Source organism: Pempheris klunzingeri, chromosome 11, assembly GCF_042242105.1.
Source record: "Pempheris klunzingeri isolate RE-2024b chromosome 11, fPemKlu1.hap1, whole genome shotgun sequence".
NCBI lineage: Eukaryota > Metazoa > Chordata > Actinopteri > Acropomatiformes > Pempheridae > Pempheris > Pempheris klunzingeri.
The window spans coordinates 19,671,605-19,692,704 of record NC_092022.1 but is presented as its reverse complement, the minus strand read 5'-3'; the positions used below and the strand labels follow the sequence as shown (position 1 = coordinate 19,692,704).

General features: G+C 42.6%; 1 protein-coding gene across 1 annotated transcript; it reads right to left on the bottom strand.

The window, feature by feature from the left end:
• Positions 1-1,055: 1,055 nt before the first annotated feature.
• cacna1fa (calcium channel, voltage-dependent, L type, alpha 1F subunit a) lies at positions 1,056-20,592 on the bottom strand. Its single transcript, XM_070839130.1, is given in 46 exon segments — positions 1,056-1,361; positions 3,216-3,545; positions 3,649-3,764; positions 4,585-4,961; positions 5,267-5,419; positions 5,532-5,911; positions 6,401-6,525; positions 6,687-6,788; positions 6,900-7,002; positions 7,100-7,196; positions 7,311-7,438; positions 8,638-8,797; positions 8,962-9,053; positions 9,210-9,275; positions 9,382-9,513; positions 9,625-9,645; positions 10,050-10,133; positions 10,213-10,323; positions 10,417-10,575; positions 10,687-10,888; positions 11,467-11,613; positions 11,726-11,778; positions 12,276-12,383; positions 12,557-12,644; positions 12,892-12,998; positions 13,101-13,401; positions 13,545-13,641; positions 13,733-13,790; positions 13,891-13,954; positions 14,086-14,158; positions 14,275-14,395; positions 14,525-14,732; positions 14,826-15,051; positions 15,158-15,318; positions 15,581-15,607; positions 15,708-15,771; positions 15,862-15,930; positions 16,033-16,175; positions 16,286-16,389; positions 16,492-16,688; positions 16,777-16,929; positions 17,036-17,181; positions 17,283-17,422; positions 19,250-19,357; positions 19,559-19,746; positions 20,574-20,592. Coding segments are annotated over 46 exon segments (6,315 nt in total). The 3' UTR covers positions 1,056-1,154.
• Positions 20,593-21,100: the final 508 nt, after the last annotated feature.

Sequence of the window (21,100 nt, the reverse complement as noted above, 5' to 3'; positions counted from 1 at the left end):
GTAGGCAGGAGGAGTGATGTAGAATGGAAATAAAACATGGAAAAAAAAAAAAGGTCGGTGAAGGTTCAGAACATTAGCAGGCAGCTCGATCACCAACAAAAGGAGTTGTATTTTTAGAAAAATATGTTTCGCCTTTTAGTGGGGACACCTCACTCTGCACATAAGGATTAGTGGGAATGTCAAGGAGAATTTCTGCTACATTCGTGAAAATACTACAAAGGATGAACATACAGTGTTTGATTTAACACTGAACAACAACACCTATGGGTTACTGTTTCGCATGCTTCTTTTTCTGGAAGTTGGAAGTGAAACCCAGATGTTGTCCATCTGCCGGTCCTTTAATTGCTGATTATATAATTCACACTTCTGTATTTTTGCTGCAGTTTTCAACAACCATTATAGTTCTGCTGTGAGAAACCAAAATAAAAGGACCTTTCAGCTAAAGTGCTCCATATGAAATGGTATGTTATTACTGCACACAAATAATAACTTAAGCAAAACAGGGGAAAAAAGCATTTGAGAAAACATGATGCTTTATTTATAACAAAACAACACTTTGCTACGAGTTGGTATGTTTAATATTAGAGGATATTTAACATTCAGTATATTTAAACATTTCTCTAAAATTATCGATCTAACAGATGAATCATAATAATAATAATAATGTAGTTATGTGACAAATAATAGCGCATTTGAACAAACAGCTGTATAAAGTGACAACAATTCAAGTATGGTACAAAATGAGAACACAATGCAAAAATGATCTTTAGTCATAATGGTGCAAAGAGCCGCAGTTTTATGTCACAGGCAGCAGTCAGTGTTCATGTCCGGCCACAAACTGACATGTGCTCTTACAATCAGTGTGTGTGTGTGTTATTACGTGTTTGTGTGTGTGTGTGTGTGTGTGTGTGTGTGATTGTTTTGGCATTCATAAATAAAAGCATGTCTTACCCAACACACCATTTCACTTTGGTAAAAGTAGACAAACCTGGAGATCCCATTTGTATCACATCATTCTCACACACGTGCTGTTCAGTCCACTTTCCTTTTTTCCCCTCCACAGCAGATGTAAACACACGCCACATGAAAGATTTAGTTCTTTTCACAGACTTCATAACTCGCTCTCTCGCACAGTTATTTCAGTTTTGCTCATCTCAGTAAGAAATCACACAGTTCATTTCGTCGGCCAGTTGATCCTCAATGCGAGAAATCGACTGGCTGGCCCCGCGAGCTATCAGGTCCGAAGCGGCGCTCTCCATCTCGTCCAGGCTCATGTGACAGGCTTCAGCGATCTCCCGCTTGGCGAAGCTCACAAACTTCGGGTCCCTGGCATAAACACCGAGGCCCTCTGAGATCAGGATCTGATGAGGAAGAAAAAAAGCAGAGGAACAATGATGTAAGTGCTGTGCTTCACTAAACGGTGAATAGCACATGGTGAAACCGCATGTTTCTTTGTCTGTGGAACTACAGACTCCATTCCACAGTGTTCCCCAGTTTCACAGATAGGTGTGAAATCACCCCCGCACCCAGCTCCACAGTCGCCATTGGCCGGAGGGGACACATGATTTTACGACCTTAGGCCAACAAAACCAGTTCACCCCCACTGAACTTGCTCTTTTCCGATGCCTCTCCTGGAGGAGAGACATCTCCCCGCTCTCTTTCTCCCCTTGTCTTCTCCTGGAGGAGAGACAACTCTCTCCTGAAGAGGAGAGAAGCTCAACTCAGCTAAGCTCTGCCTCAGTGTGGTCTGTACCAGAGCAGCCACCTCCTTCATGGTAGCGACACAAGGTCCTGCCTGAAGTAAGCAGATCAGCGCCAGCAGGCACCGACAACAGGAGCACACCAGCAAGTTAGCACAGAGCTGCTAACTAACAGGAACAAAGGAGCGACCGGATTCCTCCAGCCTGCAACCACACAGCAACGGACAAGAACCACACCTTTCCTCCAGCAACAGGCTGAGAAAGCAGCATCCTCAAGGACACTTCTTCTCCCCTTTAAGGACTGATAACAAACTCTAACTGGGCATAATTAGCATAGCATTACTGCATACATGGTTTACCCCTGTTAATGTATTGACTTGCTTTAATGTTCATTGACACTGTCAAGAACTCCAAAATCCTTCAGCTAGCTATCAATGTGGTAATTTTGGTAGTAATTATTAAATTAATTATAAAACATAATTCCAAATTGATAGTTTAGTACTTTTATGAGACTAAATCAATTAAAACGGCTGTCTTTTCCTCGTTCTTCGAGGTGGACTTTATTCAAAGTTCCATTCATTTTAATAATTATTAATTATCTTTGATAATTATTAATTATTTCTGATAGCCAAATTGAACATTACCACTTGTTAAAGCACAACATAAGAGAGAGAGATTATGTTTTAGCCGCCCACTCTGTGTCTCTGACATGCAAGCACAACAGACATGTCTATCTGATTATCATTATCTCCAATGCACAGAGAACTTTATCAGCTGATAATTTGGCTGAGTGACTCTCACTTAGCCAAATTGAAATGCCCTCTGGTGAATACTGAGTAGCAACTTTATTTCTTTATTTCGTAATGTAAACAGCACATCGGCAGCAAATGGATTTATAGAACAATCAGCAGAATGAGAGAGTATTAAATTTCTCTCTAGGAGGGATTTTTCTCTGCATAAAAATTCAACACTGGGTTTTTACTGCTGATATTTTTTGTCAATTGTGGAATTGTTTTCTTCTTTCTATTAATATGTATATTATTTACAATATAAATCAGAGCATGCATAGCCTGGTATATTAAAGGACAGGTTCACGATTTTTCAAGTCTTAAAACAACAGTCCAGTGCCAATATGATCGGTGTTGTTGGGTCAAGGTTTTGGTTGTTGTAATTATTCCTGCTGTTTGTACTGACCCTTAAGAAATGCCTTACCTAATGCACTTCCAGTGAAAATGATGGAGGTCAAAGTCCACAGTGTCATGTTCAGTGCAAAGACTGATTCCAAAGTTTATCAGAAGCTAATATGAGATTATGAGAGACTATTGCTTTAAGATGGATTTAAGAAAATTGTGAAACTATCCTTTAATATAGCTGTTTCAATGCACATGAATGGATGAAGGTGGGAAAATATTGATTTTAGTTTTAAAAACTCACTGAACCAAAGAGCCAAAGGTACCAAAGGAATTCACAATGTTGTAAATGCTTATTAGTTGTACCTGCTACATTATCACTCACCGACTCGACCAGACTGTCTGCACTGCCTCTGTCAACGTAGCCCTGTTTGACCGGTGGCACCCTCATGCTGGTGAAAGTCTTCGTCTGGCCAGGGTACCAGCCAGGACGGCGTCCTGCAGGGAGGCTGGCAGAGCCGTCGCTCCACAACGGCTGGCTGGTGCCGCTGGCCTCATCCACCAGGATCATAGGGGTGTAGATGAGCTTGCCCCTGCGTCCTGAGGGGGGGATTATTCCTGGAACAGGGGTGGTGCCAGCTGTTGCTGTGTTCCCCCAGGAGGCAGAAGACATTGAGGACACGCTGCTGGGCCGGGAGTCCAGGCTGTGCTGCATCTGACACAAGAGAGCAAGAGCATGTGAAGACCAGCGAAACAAGATGAGACACCCTCTGTGTATGAACACCGACGCTCAGTGTGCATGTGTGATATTGTTTTACCTGTAGACGGGATCTGGATGGGGACGTATTCCCGCGGTAGGTACTGGGGATGGTGAGGTGGTTGTCCACACTGGTCTGTGGCTTCAGACATTGGAAGTTAAAGGAAGGTGCATAACCTGAAACAATAAGCAGGGAAGTGTTAGGAAACTGGCCAGGATGCACGAATACACCACTGTGTGGAGAAATTCATCAGTAGCATGGCTGGATTAGCCCATTTGGCCAAAAATGTGGCCCAATTGATCTCCTGTTATGTAGTTAAAGACAAATGTATGCACCATGAAGATCTTAACATGTTTGCCTGCATTGTTTGCATGTGTGAAGCTAAAATGGGCTGTGAAGTTGCTCTTTAATGCCCTCATTATTTCAGTGCATACTCTGTTTCAGTGGCGCAAACCCACAAACAAATTTCCAGTTAATCAACCAACAACAAACCAACTGGCACAGTCTGGGGCTCTGTAGCAGTTGGCCGCTTTACCTGTTAGGTAATCCAGCTTTGAGCATTAGTAGTGAAAGTCTTTGATGATAATCCCAAACATGAATCATTTGTGCTCGTCACACATTGTAGTAAGTTGTTTCTAAGTGAACATTCCTTTGATTTATCTAGTAGTGGTCTGACTGTAAAAGCAACATGGGACAGAATAAGCTTTTAGCTATTTTAGCACTGTAACACATGCAATTGAGTGCATTCAGATCAGATAATGGCATATAGGGCTGCAACTAATAATTGTTTTCATTATCGATTACTCAATTAATTGTTTGGACTAGAAAAACATCATAGAACTGTGAAAAATGCCAGTTTTCTTGAGCCCAAGGTGACATAATCAAAATCAGATGTCTTGTTTTGGTTGAACAATGTAGAGAATTAAATTACCAATATTGTGCACTGATAAAGAAAGAGAAAAACCACAAACTGAGAAGAGGATGTGTTTTTCTCACCTTTCGGTATGGCAGGAAGTAGTCTTCTCCTGACAAACTGTGAGGTGCCATTCTCATTTCCATTGTAGCCGTTCCCATTGAATCCATTGACAGAACTGCCATTTTCATTGCAGCTCATTGGACTCCCATTACGAGCAATGCCGTTTCGATCGTAGCCTGTGTATCCATTCCCATTATATCCATTTGCCTCATAGGGAGTGGGGCTTGTAGCAACACTCTCTCCATTCATGCTGGCGCCATTATAACTGTTGCTATCAAAGCCATTGACATCATGAGCATCATATGGTATTTCCCCAATGCTGCTAGCTCTTTCCAGGCTCTGTCCGTTGTAGCCTGTCTCAGTCGGTAACGGAGAGACGGCCTCTGGATACACATACCTATAGAATCCATACAAAGAGTTTTAGCAGAATTTAAGATTTTTAAAGGAATAGTTCAACATTTTGGGAAATATGCTTATTTGCTTTCCTGTCAAGAGTATGATGTCTGTCTTTTAAATATGAAGCTGGAGCCAGGGAAAAGGGGAAACAGCCTTTTCCCTGGCCTGGCCCTGATCAGAGGTGAAAATATCTACCTGCCAGCACCTCTAAAATTATCTAGTAAATATGATGCATCCCTTTTGTTTACACTGTAAAAAAAAACAGTAAAAAAACAGACGTGTAAATTAGGTAAGCTTGTTTCATACCTGTCTACAGATGCTAGGCTTACAGCATCTGCTTCAGTGCAATAAACCTGCTCAGCTACTTCGTTTGCAGCCGCCACAAGTGGTTGTACAACCTCTCCTCCACCTGCTATGTCTGGGGTAGGTGGAGGAGGCAAGTCGCAGACGGAGTCCACCCTGAACAGCAGAGAACAGTCAGTTTAGGAAACAACTCACTCTGACTTTACATAAGTGTGAATTTACATACAATGCAATCAAAACGGCTTTATATGAAATGATAGAAACGCACCTGACGGGCAGGGGTTCGGACTTGACGGGCAGGGGTTCGGACTTGACAGGCAGGGGTTCGGACCTGACAGGCTGTTCTGTTACAACGCTGACCCCTGCCAGCTCTGATCCTGGTCTCTGGTGCTCCTGCAGGCCCATCACCTGCTCTGTGATCACGCCCCCGTTGGCTATCTTGGGCTCAGGTTCGATGATCACAGCTGTCTGTTCTACCAGCATGTCTATAGGCGGCATGGGCGTGCTGGCGGGCGTGGTGGTTGCTGAGGTTCCGTGCTCACTGTCAAATATCTCATCACCTGCCATCTCTCCCTCCTCTTCTTCCATGTCACAAGCCATCGCCAGGCGCATCTCCGGAGCCAGGTCCTGCAGTGTCCGCAGCCCTTGCTAAGAGTACACAAATACACTTTAAACGTTTCTGCCCAGTGCGCATCCCAAGTGTTAAAATGAGTGCGTAGCAAATATCTGTAAAGCAACAACAAAGTTAAAGTCCCCCTCCTCTCAAAAATGTATTACATTGTAAGTTTATTTGGATGTTTGACATTCTCAAATGCAAAATGATGTATGTGCAGAGTTTGACTTTAGGAGGCCATTTTCTCAATTTGCACAATCATCTGCTGAAGGATAAAAGCTTCTCTGCGCTCCCCTTAAATCTGAGTTGTTGTGAAATCACAACTAATTTGGAAGTCAACATATTTGCATATTCATAGCATCTGGATTTGACAAGAGGAGACAAAGAGTACATTTTCATTGTCATTCAAGGTCATTGTAATATTTTTCTATATTAGACGCAAGTATTATCCAAAACTGAGTACTTGTATGTGTCATGTAACATGCCCGGAGGGGTTCTTTAAAGTGAAAAGCAATTTAAGTTACCTGAAGAGAAGCCGCCTTGTCCTTCCTTTTGGATTTCCTCTCCCTCTCTTTTCTCTTGCGGTACTTTTTAAAATAGTCCTGAATCAAGAAGCTGGCATAAAACTTCCCACAAGTCACCTCGTCCCCTGAGAGAGAAAAAAAAAAAGTTTGTGATGAAGGACGGTTGATTTTTTTTCCAGGCAAATAGTATATTTTTTGGTATGGCGGGGCTTTAATGGCAAAAGTTGAATCTGCATTCACAATTTTTTGTCATCATGGCTGTTATCTGTGTGCATTTTTGGTGTACCTCTAGGGGGAGGAATGACTTCATCAATGAGCTTGGGCTTGGTGCGTTTCCAGAGCTTCTTAATGATCACCTTCAGCTCTTCATTCTGCTGGTCGATCGGGCCTGAGGGGGACAAAAGCAACAAATCCTTTAAGGGGGACAGCACCTAACACTGAGCGAGGTAGTCTTTTATAAGTACAACCAGCACGTGCAAATCTCTGTATGAGATCTTACCTTCAGTCTTGATCTTTAGTGAGGTTCTCACAAGAGCAAACAGAGTGGCATTGAAGGTGACTGTCCCATCACCGTGTAGTGGGACATTCATAGCAACCAGCCTCTGAGAGGACAAGAGGATACAGCAGAAGGAGTGAGATCTAAACATCTACTCATATTTCTAGCATCAAGCGTGCAGCTCCGCATTTGTGTCAACTTACCTTGCAAGCAACACGATGAGGACACAGTTTTCCAAACCCAAGAGGTGGCTGAATCCTGCGCAGCATAGTGACAACATCGATGTGCTTTATACGACCGCTGCGAGAGACAAGAGAAGGCAAAACACGCATTTACTAACTGATAAGAATATTCTGGAAACAAACAGAAGAACTCTGCAAAAGCAGCAGAGGGTTAAAGAGAGATGAGCCGTACGTGGCCTCTGGATCGTAGTCAGACCAGACTCTCTTAAACTCGTCCAGGTGGTGAGTGCCGAGCACAGTCCAGTCTCGTGTCAGGTACTCGAAGTTGTCCATGATGACAGCAATGAACAAGTTGATAATCTTGACAAAGAGAAGAAAAGAAACAACTACTCGTTACCAACATGACGCTTATAAAATAAGATTTGATAACTGATTTACCCATAATCATTAAAAAGTGGGACTTTTTTATTAATATTAGTGACTAAAAGTGGTTAGAATACACTGCTCTTGCTGGAAATAGACAAGACAACATTTGTCATTACTGTGTAGTGAAAAAACCCATCAGGAAAAAGGGGTACTGGGTCAATTTTAGCAGCCATGAGGGTCCCAGTGGGTCTCTGCTAAAGGTCAGAGACCACACACAGACTGATGGACGTCAGCTGTCCACAAGAGAAGAAACCAAAGAAGGAATGCAAGACACACATGTAGACGTACATGGACCTGAACGCTGGGGTTGTAAATCTAGCTTCAAGGACCATGGAAAGAGTTTAGACTGAGAAAATGGCCTAACGAAGGGAGAGACTAAGGCCAGCGATGGTCTGAAACTGACATAAAAAAGAATGCTAGTTGTAGGGGAAGAGGGGCTAGGATTTCAAAATAAAGGAATCATACTATGGCCTCATACTATGCAAATGTACTTTTTCAGATTGTGCACTGACTTTCAGTGTGTGAACTTGATGGGTTAGCTCCTCAGCACCATATAGAATTACAAACTATTATTAGATGGCATTCAATTTCCTTTTCTCTACAATTTTCACTACTGGTCTACACCAGCTACAAAGATGATCCACTTTAATTTCCTATACTTCAGATTAGACCCCGCTCTGCTCTCACACATTCTCCAGGTTTGAAGTCACCCTCATTTAACCTGGTTCATGTCTTAAAATAGTACAGAGGTCATGGAAATGCTACCACAATATTCCTGTTTAGATCAGGATTTTGTGATGTGCGTGTGCTGTATGGATTAACAAAATCCACTCGTGGGAGTTCTCTGAAGAGCTGGGAATCAGAGAAGACAGGGTTAGCTTCTTAAAACTGTTACTACTCGTTTGCTGTAATGGTACCCTCTCTGCTTTCATCTGACTTTGATCCCACTTGACCTGACAGCCTGTAAAACACTGCTGTGTGAATTCATTATGCCTAAATTTAATTTGGAAGTCAGGAGGCTGTATTAAGTTGTATCAAAGGAGGGAAAGTGTTTTACTACAAATCATCTGAGGGCTGAGTGATTAAAAAAACAACAGACAGAAGGATCCCTAATCCTCCACGTCTTCGCTCACCAGGTAAGCACAGAGCATGAAGAAGCTGATGAAGTAGATGTAAGACAAGTTGCTACCGCAGCTGTACTCTTCACCAGGCTCAGTGTCAGATTCTGGGTCACAGCGTCTACCGGGTAGAGCAGCCAACATAATCTCCTGCCACTGCTCTCCAGTGGCACACCTACAAAACACAGACACAGGGCAGCGTTTTCACACACTAAGATCTTTTAAATCTTGATGAAACATTGTGTTGAGAAATAAGCAGAAATGCAGATCACATTTCAGCTGTTGTAAAAGCTGAAAACAGACTTAGACTTCTGTCTCTTTCTGGCTAAAATGGCTCACCTGAAGAGCACCAGAACTGCCATGAAGAAAGTTTGGAAGTTGCAGTTTCTATTGATGTGTGTGTTGTCATCAACGGCCACTTTCCCAAATGACTGAAAAGAAAACAGCGCAATTAGTTAGAAACAAACAGCAACCTGAGGATCAATATGACTAATGAAAAGCTAGTGAAGTGGAGGCAGACTGTATATAATATAATATAATATAATATAATATTTAATTAGTTGGTGGAGATTGAATTGGTGACTCACCTGCATGCCAATCACAGCATAGATGAAGAAGATCATCGCGATGAGCAGACCGACATAAGGTAGAGCCTGAGCAGAGTAAAGTCAAGAGCACAGTCACAAAACGGAAGCTTTTGAGTGTCATGACGACTGTAGTCAACCCTTATCTGAACTAGTCGCTCTGCGCTGCACCGACCTGGAGGGACTTGACAAAAGTCCAGAGGAGCGTTCGAATGCCTTCTCCTTTGCTGAGCAGTTTAACCAACCTCAAGACTCGGAATAAACGGAAGAATGTGATGGACACCTTTCCACTCTCTTTACCACCACCCTAGGAGACAAAAACAGGTAAATACATATGTTACAGTGCTCACACATGTAGTATCTTGAAGTATAAATCCAAAACACATTTGGAGTTGCAGTGGTGGTGCTCAGCTCTCACCTCGCCATGGCCGCCTCCTCCCTGCATCCATATTTTAGGCGATCAATAACAGGCACAGATGCCATGAAAGAGCAGAGAGATTAAAAAGACATTAAAAAGCACAAATGGTTCAAATTGTAGAGTAAAACATGTGACATGTAATTATTGCATGGTTATTTGGATGTTGCATAGTTGCATTTATTCATTTATATTAATATTATTATGTAATATCATTATGTGTAATGGAAATCTGAGTACTGAATAATTATTGTTGCTAATGTTAATGTAGTACATGGTGCTCTTTAAAATTCTCCACTTTTTTTCACCACAGTAGAGAACAAAGCAGTGGAGGAAGCACTGCGACACACATGATCCTTGAATATGTGTCCCCACAAATAACATGCTCTCTTTTAGCTTTGCCAGCCAAAGGATATAAACAAACTTACACTAAACTCGGACACTGCAATATCCAACACGCTCCCCACGACAATCAAAGCGTCGAATGAATTCCATGGATCGATAAAATAGTGCTGCAAAAGAAAAGAGAGTCAGAAACAGACAGCAGTTGTCCTGAATGTTGTTTTCAAAGGTAAAAGAGCAAAACCTCACATGAGCCCGAAGAGCCAATAACTTGATGACCATCTCTATGGTGAAAACCACAGTGAAGATCATGTTGAGGATGTCCATGATGGAGGTGAATACTTTAGACTGCTCGTAATGCTGCCAGGGAAGAGACGGCACAAAACTTTACATCACAACACTGAAACAGGTTGATATTTCTGTAAATTATGTGAGAGTCGTGTGACATGACACCTGAACAGCCAGCGTGAGGGTGTTTCCCAGAATCAGCACGAACATGATGTACTCAAACTGGCTGGAGTTGATAATTCTCCAGAATTTGAGCTGGGAAGGGTTCTTAGGAATGTAAATCTTTATGGGTTGAGCTTTCAGCGCGTAGTAAACACACTGGCGCTGGATGGGGGAAAAAAAGAGGAGGGTGACCATAAAAAAATGGCATGCGACATTACACATAAATAACTGTATAATTGAAACAGTATATCAAAATTTTGGCAAATAACTGACTTGATTTTTGTTGAGTTCACAGTTTTTGAATTCAGCTTCTCCTTGCTCTCGAAATGTGATGATGACAAAACCCACAAATATGTTCATCATGAAGAAGGCAATGATGATGATGTAGATGATGAAAAAGATGGAGATTTCTACTCTGTAGTTGTAAATGGGCCCCCTGTTTATGGCATTGGCATCCACGGCCCGGTAAAGCAGCCTTTATTAAAAAGAAAAAAACACAAAATACAACAGTGAGCAAATATTTTGATTTAAAGAATATAAACCTTAAAACGTAAGGCTGGTGATATTCTCTTTTATTCAACAAATCCCATTAAAAAAAACCCACAATGACTAATGAGTAATGATATATCTTATTCATCTGTGCCATAGAGCTCACACAGGGTGTCATGTTGCTATTTTAGGTTGAACATGGGCACTGTAGTTATTTTGAGTCAATCCCACATACACGATCACTACAGCACCAAATATGTATTCATCCGCAGCAGAAAATAGTCACCAACAAATGTGCTATTCTCTCCTGTTTTATCAATGTTTTCTAAAACCTACAGTGCCCATCTGTTTCGCGGAATTACTGAGCCATTTATAAAATCAAATTATATATTTGTGTCAAATTTGTAATTATTTAAATCTCCAGTTAGAAGAGCAGATGGGGTAGGGAAGATGGAAAGTACTGAGAAAACACACTCTTTTCTCTTTTCATGGGATTTGTTGACAATACAAGGATGAAAAATAGCTCATGGCTTGCATTAGAAATAATGTACAGTTGCTACTCACTGTGGCCAGCCCTCAAATGTTGACACAGTGAATAGTGCCAGCATGCCCATGAGCACATTGTCAAAGTTGAAATCGCTGTTTTCCCAAATCCTCTCTTTCACCATGGGGTGGTTCATATCCCCGTCTTTATAGACCACAAACGTTCCCCTATAATTGAACACATGCACACATGCACACATGTTACGACAGTCGCAGCATTTTAAGAGACTGACGTCAACTGCTGCATATTGTGTTGGGAAATGAAGAAAAGAAAACTGACTTGCACTCCACAGGAGTGTGTTTGGCTTCATCTGTGCAGCTGTGGAATCTGCCCTGTAATATTAAACACAGATTAATTATTAAATTCAATGAAATTAAAAGCACTCACTGGCCACTGCCCTTTTAAATCCTATGAGCAAAGTACAAGGACCCACAATCTGTGGCCACTTTATTAGGTACAATGGTACAATCTAATACAGCCAACACAATAGTTCAGTCATAGTATTTATCTTTACAAGCTCATAATGTTCAGTTTTTGGTGACGTTGTTGGAAATGTGTAAATTCAATTATATGTTTATTATTACTATCATAGTTAAAGGTGGTGTTGTGCAAGACGACAATATACTGAGAATTTTTTGTCTTCCTAATTTACATACAAGGGGGAACAGTTCTCAAAATAATGGAACAGCACCACTAACTATGACATAAATGCTAAGATATATACTTTAATCAACCTCTGAACCTTATTGGCATCATAAAAGCAGACGTTAGACTGTGCATGTGTACCACTGAGTGTAGAAATCAGACGGTTGCCAGCATGAACATGTACCTTGAAGAGCTGCACACCAATACAGGCAAACATGAACTGAAGGAGTGTTGTGACAATTAAGATATTGCCGATGGTGCGGATCGCCACGAACACACACTGCACCACATTCTGTGAACAAATGCACAACAAAACTTTAATTAGCAACAAATTACCCTTTATATACACTAGAAACATCACAATACACTAAGCAGGAAAATAGCAACATCTGTACAAATTTGCACAATAATACTGCAGGAAATACTAACTGACTTAATATATAATTTGAACTAAAAGGTCTTTACCTTTAGTCCCTTGGCTCTGTTAATGGCTCGAAGAGGCCTGAGCACTCGCAGCACTCGCAGAATCTTGACCACAGAGATCGCACTTGAACTGTGAGCAAAAACGAGATTTAGTTAAGAAAACAAAGGATAAAAGATATGCCAGATTGGGCTTGAGACAAGAGAGTATGAAGTATAGAACATCATGGGAAAGTGAAATCATTTCTTTTGACTCATTACTAAAGGGTGTCACCCTGAAGCTTTGACACTTTATTGAGACATCACTGCTTCAACACACTGCAGCTCGGCTCATTGATTTTTCTGTCACGGGAAAAGTGTGTTGGCAGGTATGTACTCACTGTAAAAAGAAAGACGTGAGCGACACGCTGACAACCAGCAGGTCGAGGAGGTTGAAAGCGTTTCTACAGAAGGAGCCGGTGTGCAGAAAAGCTCCGTAGACTGTCATCTAGACAAGAGCGAGGACGTGAGGAGGCAAAGTTAAAACTGTTCCAGCTAATGTTGAAGACAATATAGACCTTTTGTCAGTATCAGCCACTGCAATCATTACCTTTAGTATGATCTCCACCGTAAAAACTGAAGTGAAAACATAATCGGCATAACCAAGCACCTGAGGGTGAGAGAAATTGGTGTCAGTAGTCAAACTTGTTTATTGTGAAGGTAATAATGAGCAGATGGACAAGAGGAAATGGTGATGAGGCTCTGATGCGGTCGGTCTTACTATGTTCCTGAATGAGTGGGATTTGATTGGATCCTCAGCAGCTAGGGAAATACTGCTGAGGATGATGAAGATGAGAATGAAGTTGGTGAAGTAGGGGTGATGGATGAGGTTGTGGCAGGCAACCCGCAAACTGAGAATGGGAGGAAAAGTGGTGTCTTGGTGTTAAAGCATATAACACATAAAATATTGTTTAATCAGAGGGGGGTTGCAGAGTAAGTCTGTAGGAGTTCAGTAGAATTAGGTTAATCTGAAGCATGTATGAGCTCAGATTACCAGTTTTTCTTTCCGAGAACGAAGAAGGAGCTTCCATCAGGGATCGGCACAATCTTTTCTTTGGGCCCTGAGAACTCGGGCTTTAACGGAGCGACTCCTGCAACAAAATGAAGAGCAAACAATAAAGGTATGGAGACATTTTACTTGTCAATCAGTCTGCAGTATCTCCCACGGGGCATCAGACTCACCCTCAAGTCCCTCGATGGCCCTCAGCTCCTCATTTTCCTGCCAGTCATCCTCGTCGTTCTACACACAAGACGAGAAAGTCAGCCGTTGTTTGGTATTTTCACTTTTTAAGAACGTCTTAAGAATATGGTACAGAAAAAAAGATAAAAGGATTCTCTACCCCTGCATCTTCGTCCTCTTTCTCTTCATCGTCGTCCCACTCTTCCTCTTCTTCCTTTTTCTCTCTGAAAAAACAAATGACAGACATCTGCAATGACGCTAAGGCTGGACTGTTTGAATCTTCATGTGCTTAATGTCAGTCGTAAATGCGTCTGATAGCACGTCTCACTATCATCCTGTCTTATGTCAAACTTACTCGACTTTTTTCTTTCCGCCACCTCCTGCCAAGTTGTCCACAGCAATAGCCAAGAAGACATTGAGGAGAATGTCTGATCACACAGTTAAGGAGTCAGGTTTGTTTCATTTGGAGTTTAAGATAAATTGTTTAATGCTCAGACTGCGATGGGAATCAGACAGTAAGCGAACAAACACTGGAAAAGGATACAATTACCACAGACGAAGAGGATGACAAAGTAAATGCACACCACCATGTTGGGGAAGACCGGCCCTCCGTATGCCATAATGCCGTCGTACATCACAGCGTTCCAGTCCTCTCCGGTGAGGATCTGCAAAGAGAGATGGTCAAAGAAGACAGAAAAGAGAGACACAGCAGACAGAATTAACGCCATGATACAAAAAATGGCAGAGTAGAGAGGGTGGTAAGAGTGTGCGATGTTGCGATGCGAGGAGATCACCTGGAAGCAAGTGAGCAGAGCCTGAGGGAAGGAGTCAAAGGTACTCCTCTTCATCTGGGTGTCGTCAAAGTTGAATTTGCCTCCGAACAACTGCATGCCCAACAAGGCGAAGATGATGAGGAAGAGGAAGAGCAGGAGCAGAAGGGAGCAGATAGCTTTCATGGAGTTGAGCAGCGAGTTGACCAGGTCAGACAAAGCGGCCCAGTGACTGGAAAAAAGAAAATCAAAGAGAGCATAGATAACCATCAGGAAAAAAAAAAAAGCTCCAGATGTTCTACCACTACACTCTGGCACCTGTTACCTGGTCATCTTGAATATCCTGAGCAGTCGGATGCAGCGCAGCACGGAGATGCCAATGGGCGGGATGACCTGCATCTCTACAAGCAGAGTCTCGAGGATGCCACCGCACACCACAAAGCAATCAAACCGGTTGAACAGCGCCATGAAATAGATCTGCAGGCCAAAGGCGTACATCTTCATCAACATCTCCAGAGTGAAGAGCAGCAGCAGGATCTTGTTGGCTCGCTCTGAGGGACAAACAGAGAAGAAGATGTGCAGAAGTCGTGTCTTTATCTTTCTCCACTGTACAGGCCATGACAAAAAAAAGAGATAAAAGGAGGAAGGGAATCTTACCTTGCATTTCTGTGAGCCACTTTGGCTGTCCGTAATGCTCCGAGGCACTGGCCACTGTGTTGAGAAACACCAGCAGAAGCACCAACCAGTAGAAGTTAGTGGTCTTGACGGCCACTCGGCAGTTCTTCCTGAACGTATGATTCAGCTGGCACAACTGGTCACTGAAAAGAGTGGAAATGGGATTTTGAATTAGGTGTGAGTGGTGACCAAGTGTAAGAACTAACAAAACTCATGAGGGGCGTCTTAGAATGAGCCTTTGCGATGATACAGCAAGTCATTTACGATGTGTTTGTGATGATGAAAATTACGCAGCTAGCACGATGTGTTGTTATTCTTCCAGTGGAGGAGTAAACTAAACTATCTGTCTGAAAGTGCATGCTCCTCATCACATAAATGGAAAAAGTGTAATATTGAAAATCTTACCAGAAGCTGTTGGCCATCATCTTTGCCCTGAGAAAGCAAGAAAATGTGAAAAACATGAACTGACTTTATGAACAGCTGCATGCCAGCGATGAATCAAAACTATGTTGTTATTTCTCTGTTGCCTTACATGAGAGAAGCACAGCAGCCATTGTCATCATCGAGGTAAGCTATATCATCATCCGAGTCTGACTCTGTTGAACATAGAGACACAGCGCTGATTGTTAGAGACGATCAGCTAAAAAACGATAAAAGACGATAACAGACGGTGACAGCTGACATACCTCCGCCATCCTCACTGTGCTTGTACCAGCCAAACTTCTTCATCATCTTCTTCTTTGCAATCGCAGCACCTTTGAAGTCAAACAGAAGCAGATTATGCATGTAGCTAAAACTAAATGCAGATGTTTTGATTCAAATGTGCGTATGTTGACATAAATATGAGCTGAACTAACGTTTGTTTCCTTCCTCATCCACATCCTCGGCCTCTATAAGCCAGTCCATGTAGCCTATCATGTCCTCCTCCATCTGCTTGCTCTCCTGTGCCTTCTGCAGCTCACCACGGGCCACGGCCTTCTCTCTCTCCTTGGAGAACTCTCTGCGCACACACACAAGAACTCAACACTCAGAAAAAAAACACTAAAGACAACTGTATGGAGCTCAATTTGAAAGCTGGAAGCTGTGACTTGCGGTGCAGCAGATACCCACCCGCTCAACACACCCAATACAAGATTGATAATGAAAAAGGATCCAAAGATGACCAGAGAAACAAAATAAATCCACGGGATCTCGTAGCCAATGGCATCATTCATCTGTGCAGGGAGACAGAGAGACAGATGAGTAAATGTTTTTTAGCATAACAAAGAAATTTAAATGTGAAATCTTTGCATGGATGCAGGAACATGTCTTTGTACCCAGTAGAGAACATCTGTCCACCCCTCCATGGTGATGCACTGGAAAACAGTCAGCATGGCGAAGAAAACGTTGTCAAAGTTTGTGATGCCTCCGTTGGGGCCCTCCCACTTGCCCCTGCAATCTGTTCCGTTCCCGACACAAAGGCGCCCGCTCCCGGCAAACGCACAAGGTGACGGATCATCTTCCACCATGAGACCTGGAGCAGAGAACAGCAGATATTGAGCCAAAACGTCCGTCAAATGTGGACTCTGCGTAAAATGGGCCTTAGCTGAGAGAGCAGAGACCTGTGCTGACGGAATAGCACGTCTTGTGCATCCTGCCAATGAAAAGCTCCAAGCCGATGATGGCGTAGATGATGATGACGAACATGACCAACATGCCGATGTGGAGGAGGGGGACCATGGCTTTCATGATGGAGTTCAGCACAATTTGTAAACCTGGAAAGGCAAACACACACTTTCCAGTGGGTTCATGTGGGATGAGGCACAGAAACACAGATGCAAACAAGCCAGACAAACAAACTGCAAGAAATGATGAACGCACTTGGGACTCCAGATACAAGCCGAAGCGGTCGCAACACCCTGAAAGCTCTGAGAGCTTTGACATCCAGGCCTCCGGGTTTTCCTGCAGCATGGTGCGCCTCTCCTGGCTTATGATCTGTCATGGCTTCTGCTATTACACTGAACAACCTGCACAGACACACACAATGATATAATACCTCAACTTTACTTCTTGTTAGTGGTAGAACATGTGTGGATGCAAATGGTGACTGCATGAAGCACCAAAATACCCGACAATGACGATAATAAAATCAAGCAAGTTCCATCCGCTGCGTATGTAGGCGCTGGGGTGCATGACTAAGCCGTAGGCGAGGATTTTAGTGAAGGTCTCAATGGTGAAGATGACGAGGAAGACGTACTCAACTTGTTCCTGAGGACAGAGATAGGGATGTTTGGCAAAATTGGAATGACCTTTTTTTGCATGTCAGCGATTGCGTCTGAGAGGAATAAAAATAGAAGAGTCTCGACAAAAATGTTAAGCTATTGTCACAGTAAAATAAAGACATTTAGAGACTGATTTCTCTTCACCACATACAGCGGAAAGTGGCATTAAGTGACATTTCCACACTCTTCAAATCACGTGTGTTATCACTGAAGGCTGGCTGCTGTGGCTTTCTAACCTCTTAACCCAGTGCCTAACGCATGCTAAGCCTGTTACCGAATCTCTTTTCTGCATCCTTCAGCTTAATGCTTCTAATCACTGCTACCACTGTCGCTATGGCTTTTACCTCAGGCTGACACCATAATCCAGGCATAATGTGGTTTAATGTAGCATGACTGGAATTTACAAAAATCAGCAACATTCACCAAAACCTGATTCAAAAATGTATAAGAACTGATACTACTGTAATTCACAGTAGGGAAGTGGATGCTGAACTGTCAGCTTACCTCCTTTTTAAAATCCAATAAAAGGATCTACTAACATCCATCCTGCTGCAAGTGTAGGTGTCAGTGTGTGTGTGTGTGTGTGTGTGTGTGTCCCTCCCTCCTTTCTTACTGAAATTACCTAAAATCAAATTTAAATGTTTGATAACTTTTAATCTGTGCAAATAACATAATGTGCAAATAACATTAACTTTTTGTAAATATATAAAGCTGTTGTTGGGGCTCATATTTCTAATACACCCCAAAAAAAAAGCAGCCTCGTTTTCAGTTTGACCAATGCATAATTAGTATCTACACAGGAAAAAGTGATCCAAAAGAGAGAGAGAAAAAGAAAGAGAGAGAGAAAGAGAGAGATGAGGCAGATGGTTGGTGTTTAAGTATATCATGAGCCCTGACAGGGTCACTTAAAACAGGTCACAGCACAACTTTTTCCCTCTAATACCATTACCACCCAACAGAATGCTATTACCTTCTCACTTATTGTTGCTGCCCTCAGCAAAAATACCTCCTGACTAATGTCCTATTCACTGACAACCTTATTGTCACCCTCTAACAAACTATTAAAGCAGTTTTTTTCTGACACTTTTGTCACGTGAATCACTTCATATCTATCGGTGTCCTCAAACGGCTCAGAGGACAGTTATCTCAGGAGAACCACACGGGATGTACTGAGTGAGAGTCAAGCCCCGGAAACAGGAGCATAAGAACGGACACTCTAAGATCTCTATTCAAGCCTCTTTTTACCCTCACACATCCTCTCACTGATTGATCTAGGTACATATTTGTTTAGCTACGTAGGCTATGCACAAGTGTATGTTTAAATGCATCAATCATACAAATAGGGAATTAATTAGAGGTACTTTATTGTTGGATTTAAACCAAAAATGCCTACAATATTTTCTTTGTCCTTTTCTTTTTCTTCTCCACAGGAAGAATATTCACCCAGGTTTTACTTTCTTTCTGATGTATTATGTGACTGTGTGATGATTTTTGTTGATTGTTACATTTTGTTGTATACTTCTATTTTGAAGTGTCTGTGTTAGAGGTGCACCATCCCCCAGAGGCTGCTCATACATAGTGTGTGTTTGGTTTCAGGCTGTTTTTGTTAAAACAGCCCGACAAAGGGATTGTGCAAGAACACATTAATGAAATAAAGAGATTTTTTCCCCCAGTGAGTCATTCACAGTACGCTTATGTTTGAGCCTGGCTCATGTTTCACGATACCAAGCTCATCCTACCATATTCACGTCTCCCTCGCTTTAAGGAACAGGTGAGGTTCAAGCTATTGTATAACTCTCTGCTGGAAACTCACCAGCTGGTGATTGGTAGCGTTGGAGTCATCATCGGGGTACGGCTTGGTGACGCCCATGGCCACACAGTTGGCAAAAATGGCAAGTAGAATGAAAATATCAAAGGGCTTGAGGATTGCAGTTAAGGGTACAACAGGTGGATGCATCTCTCCAGGAGAATACACACAACAGCGTAATAAAACTTCAACCTGCCTATGTGACAACATATTCTCCTTAACATATTATACATTTGTATCATATGCAGATTAACTGTTTGCATAAACACGCACAAACAATGGGGAGCAGTCTGACGAAGTCAGAGAAGGATATTTCCACTCTACCAGGGCCAGTGCTGCCATGCGGATGGGGTTGCTGAGGGTGAGGCAGCAGAGGGCTCGGGGGGCCCTGAGGGCAGACTTGTTCGCCTGCATCGCCTTCTTGGCCCCCCCTCCTCTTTTTCTGGCTGAGCCAGTGGACCCCATGGTGTCTGATTTTCCTGCATCGCCCCCAGGGGGGGCATCTGTCCACAAAAAGAAGAAAAAAAGAGAGTAATTATGTCAAAATCTTTTATATTCTATTCTGTAATTCTTGAAACGTAAATGATGGGTGTCACCTCACATGACCACTAAAAGATTCATGGTGTGAATTATTTTATTCTGAGCAAGTAATTGTGCGATGTATATTAATAGACATAGATACTTGCTAACAGAGAGGTGGGTCTGTTGAATTGGTGGATGCCTTTACTGTCACTTAATCAAGGCCCAGTTCTGGTTGGTGCACAACTTTCTGCTCTTATTTCACCGCTAATATCAGCCCGTGTCTTATTATCTAACACAATTAGGGAAGGATTTGTGGCTGTAGTATCAGACAGGTATTCTGCCCTGCAGGCCTCATATTGGAAGACCAGATGTGACCTACTTCTTTATTGGGAGCAGCATGGCTCTTAGCCCAGCACTGTCCCCGTTTAGGCCCATGAACACCTGTTGTGAAGGCCCTGCACAGAGAATAAGCCTGCAGGTACATTTGTTATCTCATCGATGCTGAAGCCACAAAGGAGCGCTGAAAAGTATCGGCGAGTCAGAGCATTGTCTGTTACAGAAATATTGAATATGGCGCCAGTTGTGCATGGAATTATGGTAAAAAGCTGTAACATGCTTTCACTTTAATGGTGGCAAACATGCTTTACTGTCAGGATGAACTGAATATCTGGATGTATTACTTCAGAAAAAAAGCCACCTCAGCAAATTAGCTTTAAACTACAGCGAGTCTCCGTGTTATTGTGCATATCTGAAGGTAGAATTTCACTGTGTGCAAACACAACTCAGACACATAATATGGAGTCCCTACCTTTCTTTGCCCCGTCCATGTCCGCAGTTTAACACCACGAAATCACTTCAGAGAACCCACCATCAACTCCTCAGGGGGTCTGCGATGCGTAAAGGATCACAGATATGAACTTGGCCGAAAAAGAGAGAACTTTCTGAGGGCAAAACAAGGATCATCTGCAGCCTGTCGTTTCATATCCACATGCAGCACGCCGGTGCAGCGGAGAGGCTGCGGGCCATCCTGCGCACGCCTGCTTGGAGCCTAGAGATCCAATTAATCCAATTAATCCAATTTCTGGTAATTTCTTGCGCCTGTTAATGAAAATTGCCAGTTGCGTTTATCTACGCAGGCACATAACGGTGAGGAATATCAAAACAAACGCTTCCACATATCCGCGGTGGTCAGTCGTCAGGATTAAACTAGTTGAGCCGTTTAGAAGGATGACAGTGGAAATCTTTCCAGGGGAAGGTGGAGGTGGACTCAGGAGAAACCCTGCGGCTCTGCGGGATTCTGTTGCAAAGTTACAGTCAGACCGAACTGAGGAAAAC